The sequence below is a fragment of the Nanorana parkeri genome, unplaced genomic scaffold (genome assembly GCF_000935625.1).
Source record: "Nanorana parkeri isolate BGI_ZX_2015 unplaced genomic scaffold, ASM93562v1 scaffold293, whole genome shotgun sequence".
Classification (NCBI taxonomy): domain Eukaryota; kingdom Metazoa; phylum Chordata; class Amphibia; order Anura; family Dicroglossidae; genus Nanorana; species Nanorana parkeri.
In genome coordinates this window covers 758,147-776,287 of record NW_017306561.1, presented here as the reverse complement: position 1 = coordinate 776,287, position 18,141 = coordinate 758,147, and the positions used below count along the sequence as shown (strand labels likewise).

General features: G+C 40.8%; 1 protein-coding gene across 1 annotated transcript; it reads right to left on the bottom strand.

Moving 5' to 3' along the window:
- Positions 1 to 963: 963 nt before the first annotated feature.
- On the bottom strand, positions 964 to 17,276 carry SPATA22 (spermatogenesis associated 22). Its single transcript, XM_018557635.1, has 10 exons — positions 17,180 to 17,276; positions 15,643 to 15,777; positions 13,133 to 13,193; positions 10,392 to 10,475; positions 9,220 to 9,235; positions 9,064 to 9,105; positions 6,639 to 6,797; positions 4,128 to 4,257; positions 3,500 to 3,597; positions 964 to 1,155 (listed from the first exon to the last, which is right to left on the bottom strand). Exons 1-10 carry the CDS (start codon positions 17,274 to 17,276, stop codon positions 964 to 966), a joined length of 1,014 nt encoding a protein of 337 aa, XP_018413137.1.
- Between the last annotated feature and the right edge of the window lie 865 nt (positions 17,277 to 18,141).

Here is an 18,141-nt window from a genome sequence, read left to right as displayed (position 1 = left end):
GTGTAGCTAGGACTGCAGACTCAAACTGTAAAGAAGGTCTGAACATGTTGCAGCAGATGCTCACAGGAAATTAAAGGGTAATATAAACACAGTTATAGTACAACACAATGCACAAGTGGGAATGGATGGAGATAAAGACTGCCAGGCAGAAGACATACAGCCAGGAGAGGAAAAGTTACTGAAGCTATGGACAGGGCAGAACAAGCAAAATAAATACGAGGATCCAGGGTTTCAAAAAATATATTTACATATACTGGGGGGTATTTCTCAAAACTGGAGCAGACAAAATCTGGAGCAAATTTGCACTGCAGCCAATCAGCTTCTCTCTCTCTTTTTCAAATCTTACCTGAGCAAACTGAAGAAAGATGCTGATTGGTTGCCATGGACAACTGCTCCAGATTCTGTTTGCTCTAGTTTTGATAAATCCCCCCCACTGTATTTATCACATTCTGTGTAATGGCTAAACAGAGACATGTTGTCCATTGCATTCACTAAAAGGATTAGCTCTCAATTCACCAATTCACTAACGTTAGCATACACTGGAAAGATAGAAATTGGTAACTCACTGGTTGAGGAAACACTTTTCTCCAGTTTTGTAAATCAGTTCTACTTTATGCAGAAAAGTTAAAATGTTTAAATTAAAAAAATCATATAAAAATTCTAATGCAGATCATACAGATATTATAAATACACAGGAAATAATGATATAGATTTAAAAGCAGCAAAGCTCATATAATGGAATGTAATTTTTATTTTTCCAAAAACTGTCATTATGCTGTTAATAAAGTATTACTAAAGAGTGTACAATACATACACATCTGGCCCTTGTGATATGACATATCAATGTAACGTAATATTTTTTACAGACAAAGTAAAGAGTTATTTTCAACTCACATATTCCATTAACTTTCAGGATAAACATATTCAAATTAAGTTTTTAGGATAAACATATCCAAATGAAGTTTACATGTTATTGATTGTCTTAATGTATTGTTCCATCTCATTACTGGAAGCAGTGACAAACTCTGTAAAGGTTTGTTGTTCTGCGGTTGATGCCGGCCTCACAGAAACACACTTTAGCACGGTTCTTTCTTTATCATAATTCCCCATGACTCGATGAACTCGACCTCTTATTAGTCTTGGTAAATCTCGGTCCTAAGAAAAAACACACTCAAGCTAGTAAACAACAAAATACATGCTTTTATATCCAAGTGCAGCTTATACAATATTACAATAAATGATATCAACTTAGAAAGCCTACTGAGAGCGACCGATGAAGACACAAGGTAAAAAGATGCTGTTTTAAACAGTTTTGTTCAATATTATATTAAGGCTTTTAGTTCACACCGGCAAGTATGTAATAAAATACCTGATAGTTTCAGTTATCTGTGAAAAGACATCTGTTCTCTTGAGTTCCCAGTTCTGTTCACTGGACATTCCTAATACAAGGCAATCTCACTCTCCATGTTAGATTTTTTAAAATTATTTCATAATATGGAGAATTCATCAGGGCAAAAACTCCCAAGGTGAGCAAGACAAATAAGTGAAATCCCACCACTGGAGTCTCAGAGAGGAAAAAGGTGAGCGAAAGACTCTTCAGTATCTACAATATACTAAAATTCTGGTTTGGGAGGTTGTATAATTACTATAGATTGTTTTTGGCAAGCACTATGTTATTTCCCACTACTTTTTACTTTACTTTAAGTATTTAATTTAGCCTTTCTCAAACTTTCTACCCTGAAGAAACCCTCAAAATATTTTCAGGAAATCCCGCACATAAATTATACCCCGTAGCATACGCTGTATGTTTGATACCTGGAGCTGATCATTTTTTATTCATAGGTTTCATAGGCTCAGACTGCATTCATATTCAGCAGTATAATGTCCAAAAATGAAATGCAGAATGTGAACATGTTAGTGGCCAGTAGAGGAATAATGTCCCTTACATTGGTGGTGAGTAGAAGAATACCCTTTACATTGGGTGTCAATGAAAATAATATCCCATTACATTAACTAGTAAGAATACTTTTTCAGTTGATGATCAGTTGGAAAAATCCTCCTCACAATGATGATAAATGGGAAAAATGGCCGCGTACACACAGATAAAAATATTATTGGTGTCCATGGTTATTCAGAAGAGACAGAAGGAGACTATCCATGGTCATGAAATGTTGGCTCTGGCAAGTGGGGGAGCTGGACGTATGCAGTCCCTGTTAGGAGACCAATCCACCCAAATGGTTTATGTTAGTTTTCATGATCTCTCATGGAGTCCCAGAGCCCATTGACCGCTAATGGAGCCCTGGAAAAGGCTGGTTTAACTCATTACTTACTAAAGTGAAGTAAAGATGTGTTTACTGTTAGCATCCAAACATACAGAAATAGGAACTTTTTCAAGCAAACAATTTCACTTCACTTTTGTAATTCAAAAGTAGCGCTAGAATGACATAGAGTTTTCACCCTTGCTTACGCATGTTTTTTTATCATGTGTTCAATTGCCAATGTCTGCTGTAGGTTAACTTAAAGCAGCACAAAACCCTCAGCTTTTTTCTCCTTATACACATCTACACAATGAACATTCTCCAAAGCCACATTTATTTATGTTTTAAAATAATGTCTTACTATTTGAATCCCTTTAAAAAGTCTGCTGTGCTCGCTCCCGTGACTCTTCTCTCCATTCACACTTCCTCTCACTTAGAAAGAACTGTGCATGTTGATTCTGGACATGTGCACATCTTTCTTTGCCTACAACTCCTCTGCAATGCTCTGAATTATCAAAACTACTTACAACAGCTTCACAATAAATCTACAACAAACAATCAACTTTACAACAATTTACACAGAAAAACAACTTTATTTCATATGTAGGAGCCGTATCATCTGTGACTGTGTGACCAGATTCAGCGTGTGAGCTGAGACTCAGAAGAAAGTATGAGGCTGGTGACAGCTCACATGCTGAATCTCCTCACAAGCAGCTGCCCCCACACTCCCTCCTTGGTAAGCCAGGAGGAGAGAAATCAAAGCTCATATATTAGTGTGGGAGAGCCTAAGAAATCCCAGCTCCTTGCAGAGTCTAGAGGGGAGGATTTGTGGGAGGAGACTCAGAAAACATGCCCCCAGCATGTTGTAGTCCTTCACATGAACCAGCATAGAGGGTGGCTACTTTTCAGCTCCCATAGGGACCATGGAGAAGAAAAGTAGCCACCCTCTGCCAGGAAGTTGTGGATGGAGAGAAATAAAACAGATTTTGGACCATTTAGAGCTGAACAATGACAAAAAAAGGTACACAGTCATTGATTATTTCTGTAATAGAAGTTATTTTTATTATTTCATTTCTGAGTTTAGTGTTGCTTTAAGAAATGTACATTGCTAATGTCTAAGAGTCTGCTTCCTTTAATTAACATTATGAGATAAAGCATTGCAAAATGATTATTTTTTCTCATTTCAAGTAGACAAAACACTCATAAATTGATAATGTTTCTGATTGATTAATGTTACTTACAATTTCATAAAATACACACGAAACATGGTTTTTTCCATCCCTCAAAATGAATGATTTTGATCCATGACTTCCAGATGTGACAGCAGAATCAAGTACGGCTAGCAAAAACAAGAGCATGTTTCTGGTTACTTTTCCAAAACAAATAAAATATTTCAAGGATCAGCCTGTCACTACTATCAGTGCTATTTCCAGTATTAGGTCCATTAAAGTCCCTAAGTCCACAAAGATCTTTCTGGTACACCCGCTGTTCCAAGTCTTCCTCTATGTAAATTGAAAACACTGACAACATGTTGGCTCCCCCAAGCGCTTCTTAGCCTTCTATTTGTTTGAATTGGACTTTGGTAAAAAGTGGTCTTCCCCCACTGTGGATCTAGCCGCCTTATCTTAAATCTAGCCACATTAAATAATTCCACAACTGGGCACCCGAATACCTCTTCCCACTTATTTCTGGATTGTAAGTGTCAAGGTTTATTTCTAGTAATTATACACACAAAGGAGATGAATCTGAGTTAATTATAATAAAGGAAGGTAACATGTTTAAACAACGTTTTCAAATATTTAATATAGTTTAGGCTTAGATTTTACAAGCATAAATGTTTTATTGGTTATATTCTATTGCTAATCATACCTAATAGCTCAAATAGTAGTGGAGTTTGGTCGGTGTACTGACTCCAGTGCTTCATGCTTTCAACTGACGCAGTTATGATTCTTAAAGTATTACGTTTTTCTTTTAAAGTAATTTGATAAAGAGGTATAGCCTTTTAAAAGAAAGTTATTATTATTATAGAATCTGTTAAAATCAGAAAGTCATATAGAATATGCATCATACAGTGATATAAACTCTAACACGACGACACTTCCTCTCAGTGTGGAGCGTTACAGAGTAAAAAATTCAACCTAAAAAGGCAATTGCTTATAATGTCACTTCCTACTATTGCAGTTTTACTAACAGAGCAAAAGGTAATGTGCACTCCAACAAAAAAAACATGAACACAAATTAGTCATACAACATATATATTGTGGAAATGTGCACAAAACACGAGTTACTCATACTTTCTCCATCCCACATAAGGTCATTACTTGAATGGTGTATGGTCTTGTATGGTGCCAATTGTAAGTACATTACTGGTGAATTTCTGTCTGTGCTGATTTTGCTGCAGTCCCCTTTGCTGCATTCTGGGAATGTGAAGTATAATATGCATCTGTAAAGGGAGCTAAATCATTAACTACATTAAGCATTCTGCCAGGGACATGCTTAGCACATAGAGTATTGTGGTAATATATTTTGATTGTGAATTCCAAATAGCGAAGGAAGCAGATGTGATGCCAAAATGATTTTTAAAAAGCTGAAGGAGAAATTATTTGCAAATACATATTTTGTGGTCCTATAAATTGCTTAGGAAATTGTGGAAATTTAGGATTTTGTTCTTACCATTCTTTACCATAAAATCCATAACCCTGAGGGGTTGATTTACTAACCTTATAAACATGCCACGAACAAGTATACACCTCTGTAGTGTGTTCCCTCCCAGCATGATCTATTGGTGGAATCTAGACACCTTTGTAGTGTGTACACACCCAGCAGGTGTTTTGTGCAAAGCCAAGCATGAATTGCAAGGTGATGTTGTGTAAATTAGCTCTACATTGTGTTGCTTGCGTTGATGAATGCAGGAATGTAAATGCATGAGCTAACCATTTTTGTCTAAACTGTGAAGCAGCATTATATATGCATCATGTGCATGATTTTTCCATATATGGCATTAGTGGAAATATGCTTTTAGAGACTTTTTGGTTGATAAATACGCTTTGCTGTGTAAAAATCACACGCACCTAGTGTGTGCGTGTGTTTAGGTTAGTAAATCACCCCCTATGTCTCAGAATTCTTCAGAGCTGTGTCCCTTAATGGAGGATAGCGAAATAGAGGTAGCAACTATGCAAACTGCTACTAAGAAGGAAAAAAATACGTGACAGCATGACAGACAAGTGGCACCACCAGCACCTCCCTGTGGTGAGGGAAAAAAGCCTGGATTCTTGAACAAAACTTTGTATAAAAGGAATATACAAATATAGGGATCCAGTAACAAGGATTTCAGTCATGCATAGAGACCGCCAATGCTGTCTAGCATAAGGAGGCAGAGATCACTTTGTGAGCAAAGTAGTAAACAATTACCTATGGGTAAAAAGGACATTATTAAAGTGCAAAGAGAGTCAGTATAAAGACTATAAGCTACAGATATCCCATTACTGCTTGAGAAGCAGACTGATCCATAGAAGCAGATCCAAGAATGAGGGAAAAAAGATAAAGTATGTGCAGAAACCTGAGTAGGAATGGAATCTTTCAGATGTTGGCTCTTTATATGAATGTCATTCAGAAACCTGACTGACCTGGTACCAGATACAACAGGTTTATCATTTAAACACATAGCAGAGCGTACTGCATCAATTAGATTGTAAACAACACTATGCATATCAGCATCATCAGAACTCTGGTCTCAAAAGAAGCAAACTATAAGGCCTTTAAATCAGAGTCAGAGATTGTGATTGGCGTTACAGGTTCTCTGGGAGAACCCAGTAGGGTTGGAACCAGGTTTCACCAGTGTCCTTGGAATGTATGAATTTTCCATTAATTTTGCACAAACTGGAAAAAAAATAAAAGAATTAGAATTGGAAATAAGAAGCCTAGTAGACAGTGTAGGGGTTTCAGGCTTAGTCAGCAAAAATATAGAAGCTGCTGATGAGGACAGTACAGGCCTTGGATCCTTCTGGTGCTATATAAATCTTGTATAATAATACCGGTAAGTTGTAGCGGAGCATGGAACAAGGTTAACCTCTGCTGCAGTGGGACTGTCCTCTTAATATCTCCAAAAAACATGTTGCACCAGTTAGTGGTAAACAATGGACCCAGAGTGAGGCAAGGATGTGAATACTCATGAACCCAGACAGCTTTAATAGTTTCTTCTAAATTATCTTATGTCCTAACGTTATTGTGTAAATGGGAACCAGTCTGGCTGTGTAAATATACCATGAGTGGACCAGAAAGTGGTTTCCATGGACTCAAAATGCACAGCCAATAAGCTGATCGAAGCAGACCACACATACCAAACAATGAAACTTTAGTTACAGCAGAATATTTCAGTACCTGCACCATTTCTTCCTCAGGCATGTCATCAAACGCATCATCTTTTTTCATTTTAACATTTTTAAAGGTATATGGAAGCTTGAAATCCTTTGATCCAGATGATGCAGCAAAAGAGTACTGTGATCTCTTTGATGATGATGTGGATGTCTGTTTTGAAAGCTGTAGTGGAGGATGAACTACTGGAGCATAGTTATGATTATTGAGCTGTCCCTTTGAACTTTCTACCATATGAATTTGTCCATAGTGTCTTTTAGGGTAAGAATTCAAATCTATAGTGGAGGTTTGTAAAGCATTTTCCTCTCCAAACCAAAAGCTGGACCTGTAAATGTATTAAAATATATAAATAATCTGATATCCAACAACAGAATTATGCTATCGCAAACCTTTAAAAAAAGTACATCCACATAGTTTAAAACTGCCGCATGAATACAACATTGCTTCTAGAAAAGAAAGATTATCACATATTCAAAAATAACTTTTTTTTAGATTGGATCAGTCACACACTCATATCCTATACAGAAGACAAACTATGGGGAAAGGGGGCACACTGATGGAGGTATAATGTTTAGTACCAAGAGGTGTACATACCTCTACAGCAGCCTCTTAAATCTTTCTGTCACGTCCAAAGGCAGAAATAGTAGTGGAGCTCTGATGCTTTCCCACAAACATCTATTGGCCTGTCACTATGATAGGCAGCCTTATTGACCAAATATACTGTATGTGCAGGAGGTAGGATGGACCAAGCTTTGCCTGCTACAACTCCCTGAGCTTAGGCTGTGATAGGAAGCTTTGTAGGCTGCTTCAGGCATGAGATACCAGGATTATTGCAAAATACATACTTTTTTTTAAGCAATGGCAGACAATTGGGGTTTCATCAATTGGGCAATGGGAGTATCTCCACTCTGAAATGCTGGATTTCAGGATATAGCACCCACATTCTAATCTAAATTTCTGCATTTGTCTACATTATACCCATGGTGAAAACTAGACTTCTTTGGCTATTAGGATGTCATTTATTCTGGAAGTATTTCATAAAAAAGGACTATATAAGACTCCACACAGTTGAGCCAGAAACATTTTTATTTGTAATATATTTTACATTTTCAGAGTTCACACACACACATATATATATATATATATGGGGCTTGTTTACACCATCTCTGGACCTGTTCTCCATGCATTTCCGCATACGCATTTATGGACATTTGTTACGTTTTTGATGCTTTTTTAATTTTCTAAAAAAAACACAAAATTGGTTTTGCTTAGGTTTAAGTATGTTTACATGCATTTTTATTTGTTCCAGTGCAAAAAAAGCATCCTACTATTTTAAAAGCTCTGGAACTGAATGCAATGATGTGAACTAACCTAATTTACAACTATTGTGTGCTGCCACAATAGTTGTATAAAATATGACAATTCATAGTCATGGTTAATAGTCACATTAATGTGAAATGAGAATTTATATAGTTCATTTTCTTTAAGCCATATGTTGTGAGCAGCATTGTAACTGGTTCATGTGCTGACATCTTGTAGTCATTCTGATTATTGCATTATATTTTCTGTGTTCCCTACTATCTATGATGTGTTTCTTCTTGTGTGTAATGTACTTCCCTTCTTGTCCAGCAGTCGTTTTAGTGTCATGACTACTTGTAACAGGACCACATGCACATGCTAGCCTGGAAACATTATCATCCTTGACCTTCAAATGCCATCTATTCTTTCATCTGCTGTATCCTGGTGTCTGCTGCACGGAATGAAGAACTTTGTGGAAATGTATTTGGTGAGTTCAGCTTTCTGATAAGGATTGTCTGCAGTGATTATATCTGCTTATACAGGCCAGGCATAGAGGTCTCAGCAAGGGATACATCGCTAATACAACAATCGGAGTCAGAATACATTGGAACTACTGTGTATGTGTTTTTGGTGCAGATAAAAAAAATGACAAATCCTTTGACTAGTTAACATGTATGTAATTAAACTGTGTATTTTCCAGAAGTTCCACCTTAACACCAACAGTACAATGCATTTTTGAGATCATCTAGAACGTAGTCTAGTGTTCTTTTACATATAAAAAAAAACTAATTATACTTACATGACAGATGCATTGAGCTTGTACTGTTGGTTGGAAGAGACATGCTGCACAGGACGTGGAACCTCTTAAGCTACACGTACAAACAATATAGAGATCTGGCCACCATCATCATTGTGGAGTAGAGGACATTATTAGGTCAGTAAAAAAGACAGGATTTTTGTACTTACCATAAAACAATTTTCTTAGAGTTCACACAGAATTCATTCTGAGATAAGAGGGACATCCAAAAGCATTCCAACTGAGGGGTAGGCAGCACAGTAAATGCTAACAAGCCCTCCAAAACAACAGTGCACACCTGGTTTAGCTTGCAGCTCAAATAGCTGCCTGAAGGACCTTATGTCCGAAGCTGGCATCAAAGGAGGCCTGAACATCCACCTGGTAGAATTAATGAACATGTGATCAGAAGACCAGGTGAACCTTGCAAATATGAGAAACTGATGCCTGATGCTGAGAAGCCCAAGAGGCACTAACTGATCTTGTGCCACGCACCTTGACAGCAAAAGTCCTGGAAGGTTAAGGCATAGGAATAAAGCACCGCTCAATCAACCAATTAACTGATTCAGCATGGAATGGAGTGTGGATGGATTCTTTGTTTACTATATATCTCCTCAAAGGCTAAGGGGTCTATTCACTAAGCCCCCGAAGGATCTAGCCGTAGCTTCGGCTGATCCTTCGGCTAGCTTCGGCCCTAGGACCCCTACAGGATTCCCTATAGCCCGTACAGCTCCCGAAGTCGGCCGGGCGGCTCAGTCGAGCCGAAGACATATGCTTTGGCTCGACTGAGCCGAGGGGTCGCTCCCGGCCGCACAGGAGAGAAACACTGCTTTTTCTTTTTTATTCTGACACAGAGCCGTTGGCTGGCGTCAGAATAAAAAAAAAATATTTTACCATAGTAATGCCTTGCTAGATTCCTATTGGCTATTTCAATTTGCAACAGCCAATAGCAAACTAGCTATTGCACCCGCCCTATCCTGCTGTCAATCAGCAGAGGGGATCTGCAGTTCTCCATCAGGTCCCCTCTAGTGATTGACAGCAGCAGAGGGCGGGTGCGAGAGCTAGTTTGCTATTGGCTATTGCAAATTGAAATAGCCAATAGGAATCTAGCAATGCATTCCTATGGCGAAAATGTTTTTTGTTTTCTTTTGACGGCAGCAGAACCGCCGGCCAATAGAAAACAGTTGGGCGGAGCTAGCTGTCGCCGCTAGCTCAGCACACTCGGTTTCTATTTATAAGCCACCCAATGTACGGCTGATTTCAGCCGTACCAGCCTGAAGTGACAAATGGGAGAATCTACAGGAGCCAGAGCACTGCGCCCACAATCCACTGATTCACCGATTGCAGTTGTCAAGCTTTACTGGCTCCTATGCAAAAAAAAAAGGGCAGGGCAATGAACTTCTTTTTGATGCGCTATTCTCTATAGCGAATCCAATCCATTTTTTTGTAGTTACGTTATCGGTTATAAATCTGGTTTGACAGACCAATAATAGGTGCAATATACACTCGGATCTCCCAGAATCAAATCTTCTTTTTTGTAGTGTTACTTGCCCACCATAGAATGCAGGTAATGTTGATGCTCTGGAAAGATAGAGATATGCAAGTAGACATCCTTAATATCCACAGGGGCTAGAAGATACCCCAGATGGAAGGAAACAATGACTGACCTGATAGGTTCCATGCAGAATTCTTGTGCTTGATTGAAGACATTGAAAGCCTTTAAGTCCAGTATTGAGCGACTGTTCCCTTTTCTTTGGGAACAATTAATAGGTTTCAGTAGAAGCCCTGAAACCTTTTTTTCTCCGGAACAAAGGCAATTAATCCCTTAGAGAGGAGCTGTGCAAAAGCAGCGTCGCAGTGTTGAGATCTGCTAGTCTTTGCCGGAATGTTGGCAGGCTGCAGAACATGAGGCAGGGTGTAGTGAGAGCTTGAAATGATAGCTGGTAGCCCCTGGACCTTACATCCTTTATTACACAGGAGTCTGAGATGCTTTCGGAGCAGATGGTTGCTAATTCAAACAGAATTCATCCTACTTGCAGGGGGAGTTGTTTGCGGGCTTGGAGGCTTTAAAAGTCCAAGGCTTGGGGTGGAACTGGGTCTCAAGCATGAACGTGGGCCTAGAGGACTGGGAGAAGTGAAAGCTTCTCTGCATATGTATAGTTAGGAGACCCATTGTAGATATCATGCATATGATATCTGGAAGCTCATTAACACAGTAGTGCAAGGCTACAGGCAAAAGTTTAAAATGCTGTGAAACAGAGGGATCATTAAGGATGGATCCTGGGTCCCTAAACATATCCTTGGGCTGGTTACAAGGAAGAAATGGCACCAGCATTCCATACAGATTTCAATGAATTGAAGTGTTTTATTATGTCACATAGGTCATATAGCCAATGTTTTGGAACTGCACATGTTCCCTTCCTCATCGCGACACGATGACAGTATGCATTGAGGAGGCAATAACTCATCAAACAAGCTAGGATGGATGCCCAATCAAGACAGTCTTTGCCCTCTCTGGTTGGCAGGGTTCTACCAGCATGCTTACTGCAGCTCTGGTCCTGTAAAGCACTCTGTCTAATGCAGTACACTTAGACGGTGCCCTACAGCAGAGACCAGTGCCCTAGGGTCACATTACAGACTGGCTCCGCATCTTCCGTATGATAGGGACGGTACAGCCTCCAAGGCTATGCCTATGGTCAGCCATTCTGGAAATCTGCATAAATGAGCTCTCTGACCCTGCAGAAAATGAAGGGTCTTTATTGCAGAACAATAGAGGGGACATTGATAGAAGTAGAATACAGTACGTTTTCTAGAAAGGGTTTAGCTTCTCTTAAGACACTAGCAAAAAAAAGAGGTTTGATGGGAGTGGAAGGGGTTGTATCTGGCTGGCTAACAGCTTTGTTGTTAGTGTCCAGTATCCTGCAGGCAGCAGTCTAACCCTCTTGTCTCAGAATTAACCCTGTGTCCCCTGGTGAAAGATATGGAAAACACCTGACACAATATTTATTTAAAGCAGAACACCAGAATGTGCAAAAATTAACCCCCGCACTGCATGGGTTAACTGCTCCTTTTGGTCTAGGGGCTGGATTAAAAAAATATACTGACCCGATCCTCTGTCCTGCGGCAGTCAGTGCGCAGCTCTCTCCCCCTCCGCTCCGGCTATGTTATGTCCCTCTGAGTCCTCACATCTAATGCAAGCAAATGAACCTTGCATTAGACGTGATGAGGTCATGGGTCCTTAGACCGATGGAGGCCGGGTGAGAAGATGCTGCAGGGACCAGTCTAGCAGTCAGGCGGGGTCAAGGATCAAGTAAGTATATCATCTTCAATCCATCCCCTAGAGCAAAATAAGCAGTTAACCTTTGCAGTGCAGGGGTAGCCCCACACTATTTTTGCACATCTTGGAGTTCTGCTTTAATGAAAGTAAGGCCGCTTCAGTCAAAATGACAAATGTGAACTTGTAAGTAAGACCAGTTTTAAATGATACTTTACAGATATAGGAGTTGTTAATAAATAATTCCAAGGTATGTTAAATCAATCGCATCATAAAATTGTGTTATATTGCTATGCATAAAACCAACAAGCTGCATGCCACAACTCAGATATAGATCAATGTTTCCATCATCACTTGAGGGAGAAAAGCTGGCCATACACCTTACAATTATCTGCAGATTTTCTGGGGTCAGATGGAAAAGGTGGAACAGATTCCTCCATCTACACTAAACTGTGTGGATGGAGTAATCTCCACCTGCGCCAATCTGTTGTACTTTTTCCATCTGACCCCAGAAAATCTGCAGATAATTGTAAGGTGTATGGGCAGCTTTAGACTCCAATAAGCATGAGGACTCTTGCAGGGCACAGCTGTCAGGCGGTTGGTGTTAGGCCTTTGGGCAGGAGTGCTACCAGCTGCCCCAGAACTGATAGTGGAGTTCCCTCTGTACTTATCATCCACCATATTGACTAGTGCAAATGTGCAGGCCCTGCAAAAGGTACTCACAGTCAGACCAACTGCAGGGACAATGGAGGGAATATGGTAAGAAAGACTGATCTTGTAAGATTATATTTTATAGATATATGAATTGTTAATAAATAAATACATCCTAGGTATTGTAAATCAATTGCATACAGAAAGAATTGTGCTTTGAGTTACATTTCAAACTGCTAATCACAAAACCAACAAGTGGGGTTCTCATATCTACAGCAATACATCCATGTCGTGCACTTGTGATATTGTTTACAAGTTGTAAAAACAATTCAGCCTAAGAAGAGCATCTTTTTTAGAGGACAAGTTAATACACCATACCTTCTACAAAGTATACAATACAAAATGTAGGAACACTGTACCACAATTGTACCTCACCCTCTAGCAAAAATATAACAGAAAACATAAATTAGCGAACGTTCTTACCTACAGTCTACATTTTTTGCTGCATTGATTGCCTGGTAAGTTCTGCTTGCCCACATGGAATCTGAATGGAAACATGAATCACTTAATATTATTGGTAAGCAGATGTATGCAATCTTGCCGGGATCCAAAGGCATAAATAGGGTGAGCTGACTACAGTTTATTTGAAAGCTAAAGTTGCATTTATTTTACCATATTGTAATTGATGTCCACGAGGTCCACTTATAAGATAATATTATTTTATAACTAAAATGTGAATGTGTTAAGGTACTCTATGTGTTAAAGCCTTGGTTCTCAACTGGTGGGGACGCATGCCTTCCACTTTTCTAGGTGAGAGGGTCCTCAGCCTCCCCCTAGTGCAACACTGTTAGTTCTCGCGCCATGCAGCCATTCAAAATATGATGCTTGGTGCCGAGTGTCAGCTTGAGGTGGGATGGGATGGGGCTATGGCCGCGAGGGAGCTCCATCCATACGCTCATTGCTCACAGCTCCCTCATATGTCCTATAGAGGTGCCTGGACCGGAGTGATGTCACATTCTGGCTCCCGACACCTCTACAGGGTGCGCAAGGGAGATGTACAAGCAATGGATGGATGGAACTCTGTCACAGCACAGCAGCCCACACTGGACCCCAGGCTGAGGGTAGGGTAGGGCTCCAGTATGGTAGGGAGTCTGGGTGGACCAAAATATTTTTGGGAGTGTGTATGTGTGTGTGTAAGAATGTCTGTGAGTGTGTGAGATTGTGTCTGTATATCAGTGTTTTTGAGGGCTCGTTCACACTAGTACAATGCGTTAATCTGTTATTCCTATAGTACCGTGTGATTAACGCACTGTACTATGCAATCGCACCTACCGTGCATTCTGGCGTGGGAGGTGTGTTGGGTTGCCATTCATTTGAACCCAAACACCCCTCCCACACACAACTCGTATGCCCGCACTGGAACGTGCGGCACGCTAATTCTGTGCATTCCATTGCAGTGTGAATTGGGTCGCGACTTAATGACTAAGGACAAATGTGGGTCCTAAGGTTACACGGGTTGAGAACCACTGTGTTAAAGAGAAGGACAGTCACTCTTCCTTCTCTTTCCCTCTTTGTGAGTGAGAGAGAAAAAAACTATTCAGTGAGACCGCCTTGTTAGAAATAGAGACTGTCTAGTTAAAATGCCGTGTTTTTTTTAGAGAGAGAAAGAATACCCTGTATGTGAGAAATTGTCCTATGACAGGATGGTCACCATACAAACAAATACCCATACGCTTCAGGGCTCTCCATTACTTTAAACAGTTGCTTGTTAGAGTTCTAGCATCATTAGGTGCCTATCCCATGCCCTCCAAATGCTGATTACTGGTTTAAATGGTCTCATATGGAGGCTGGGTCTAGAAAAAGGAATAGCCTGGGCCTCCACGAATATAATGGCTGTCTTGTGGAAAGTATGGCAAAGTGTTTCTAGACTAAAGAGCACCAGTAAAATGCCTACTGTAAGCACTATAACATTAACAGCTGACTTTCTGTAAAGTGCATGTTCACTTTAAAAAACAAATTCCCCCAACACCCTTCCCTAACCTGCTGAATACACAGTGCTAATTCAAATCCTCCACCCACTTCCACGGGTCCATATTTACCCCCCCTGATGGATAAGGCCCTCGGCAAAGTCTGCAGCCCAGATGGCAAAAATTTAGCTCCAGGTATGCCCGCGCACCAACATCCCATTGATTTGAACTGGACATATGACAGGAGCATCTTTTCATTCAGGCCTACGGGACATTAGTGCATAGGTGTGGGCAGCACAGCACAAAATTGTTACCAGTTGAGCTACAGGCTTTACAGTAGGTCAGTAGCCATCAAAGGAGCTAAGTACAAACTTGCAGGGTGTCTATGTATTCATGGGCTAGGGATGGGGGCCGGGGGGAATTTTGACTTTAAAGTGAGCATGTACTTTAACCAATTGCTGACCAAGGTGTTAAACCCCCTTCCTCGCCAGGCTATTGTACCAGCCCTTGCCTACTGTAAAGATGCCTAAACTTTCTCTCTCCCGCTTGTGTGTGTGTGTGTGGAGGGGGGGTTGGACATGCGATTGGGAGCGGGAAAAGACTTTTAAAAAATGGTGACCCGCCCTCAAGTGCACGCTGTCCTGCCGATTAATTACAGCGGCCAGACGGCAAGCAGTTAAAGATGAACCTTACCCACCAATTTAATGTCTTCCAAAACAGTTACTTTTGAGGCATGCCAGCTGTCAAGGTTGCCAGTGTGCTTATTTCAGTTATCAACTGAACTTTCAAGCCCTCAAATGACTGATTACATGTACAGAAATATGGCAACTGCTATCCAAACAGAGGCTAAGATGGCACCTTCCTTGGCTGTAAGGGATAGGAGGGCATAGGTATAGTTTAAGGATAAGGTTGCCTCAGTCTGGGTCTATTTGAAAAAAATATAGACAACAATTATTAGACACATTTGTTTTGTAAAGCATTTTGAAAGATAAAGTATTTGTAGGGAAAAAACACATCATGGCAAACCTGAATCCCCCGCTGCCATGGAGGAGAATTCAAAACTTTCTGGAGCGAAAGCAGAGCCTTCATTTTTTGGAGGAACTGAGGTTAGTGGCTGCCTATTTTTTTTCTTCTGGCTGAAGATGGGTACTGGAAGACAGGCTGCTAAACAAGAAAATATTTCACTTTAAAAAGAGATATAAAATAATATACAGGATATAAAAGCATACTGCATACTAGGCAATCCATCTCCAAACACCTTATATATGAATACTGAATGCAGCATTCAGAACAGATGACTGAGGGTTGCCAATGCTCTCCATCTCAATGTATTGCTAAACAATAGACATTTGCATTCGGATTCGGACGATCCTGCAAATCAACGAAAATCAGTTGATTCGGACGAATCTGAAATAATGAATTTAATATATGCCCGAATATACTAAAACGATATTCAGGCATACATACATTCGTTTTCAGAACACGCCAGTGATATCAGCAGCTCCAGGCGACTCAGAGCTGTCACTCAAGTGACATACTATAGCACAGGTTGTCAATTTACAAGGTATAGAGGGCCTCAAATGTGGCCCCTGATGTCACCGAATGATGTGCTGTAGGAGACAGTCGGAGACCAAGGACATGATACATGAGACTGATAGAGATCACTGTTATTAACCCTTTTGCTGCCACATCCATTTTTACATTTTGTTTGCACGCATTTTATAAACCACATTTTAGGCCTGAGAATTACTTGAAACCCTCCCTGAGTTTTATATTTCCTGAAAGCAAAGACCCTGAAAAATAAAATGGCGTCAGTTGAAAATGTTTACGTCGCATTATATTATTGCAACTCTTTATCAAAACCATAATTTCAGTAAAAAAATACACTTAGGCTAATTTTAGTGCACAAAAACACAATATGATACCCAGTTTTTTTCTAAAATATAAAAGAAGAGGTTATGCCGAGTAAATGATACCCAACATGCCAAGCTTAAAAATTGTACACGTGCGAGAAACGGCAAAAAACTACGGTACCCCAAATTGTCCATAGGCATCACTTTAAAAGCCTGTACAGGTCATCTGTTTAGCGTTAACAGTGAATATTGGCCCTGGAATGATTGGCACATGTGGCCATACCTAACATGTGTGGTGCAATCATCGTCTTCTTATGTAGGCACACCTTATGTGTGTTTGCGTTAGTATGCGAGTGTTCGCGGGGATGAGGGACTTTTAATATGTTTGGAGGGTGTTTTTAAATTTATTATATTTAACTTTTTTTTCACTTAACTTCAATGCAATCACTTAGGGGCGCTCACAAGTCTCCTATGTAATAGAACTGTAGTAGTGACAGGTGCTCTTTAAGGTGACTTTAGGGGTCTGTTAGACCTCTTATAACTTTTGCACCCCATTAGAGTTCAAGCACAGACTGTGCTTGAACAGCTTCTTCCCTGGCCGGGAATGACAGCTCAGAAAGTGGAAGTGATGACATTGTCACTTTCAGTTTCATTCAGCAGGGAGGAGATTAGCAAACAGATGTTCTCTAGTCTCTCTCCCCTCTACGCACCAGGACCCTTTGATGCCAGTCCTGGTCCCAAGGGAGGGCCAGGGAGGGGCAGTGGAGCCCAGAAAGCAAGGCAGGAGGTGTCGGACAGGGTGCACATGTTTAACGGCCCCTGACAGCGATCAGGCAGGTTTAAAGCCCACCCCGGATTGCTTCCAGTGTAAAGCCAACAGTCAGCTTTACACAGGTAAATAGAGTTCCGGCAGCTATCTGTTTACAGGGGCCCGCTGCTGCTGAACGTATGACATATGTCGGTGACAGTGAAAGGGTTAAATAAACCTTTACAAAACAATGCATCAAGAACTGACTGGTGGGGCCTGAGTGCTTTGTTGCAAACACAGACACTTCCAGAAAAGGAATGGGCTTTGGCGTGCAAGGAGGAAGGGGGGCTGTGCTATGCAACTGACTCTTCCCAGAGTTGACAATTTTTTTAGCACGTTCAAAGATATATTGACGGGGTCTCTTAAGACTCAGGTCTTGCTCATGGAGCACGCCATCCTGAATGGGAGGGATTGTACATACCTCCCAACATTCTGAAATGTGAAAGAGGGCCATATAGCACTCCGTACGCGTACATACAAACGCAAACACGCATTGGGGTGCCCACGTGCAAAACGATGATTGCGCCACATATGGTACATATCACCCGCAAATATCAGAGTAAGGGCAAGTTCACACGACACCGATTTGGTGCCGGAACGCACTGGGTCACATCCCAGCTGGGTCACTGTGTTCTGGGGTGGGATGGGGCGTGGCAGTGCATTGAAGTAAATAGCACCTCAGCCACGCCCTCCGGCCGCAGTGCGATCGGCCGCACCGGAATGCCTGGCACATCAATGCCTGCTTTTCCCAGTCCAGTGCTGTCAGAAAAAATGCTGCATGCACTATTTTTTCTGACCGCACCAGACCGGAATGCAGGCATTGATGTGCCACACGTTCTGGTGCAGCCGATCACAGTGCGGCCG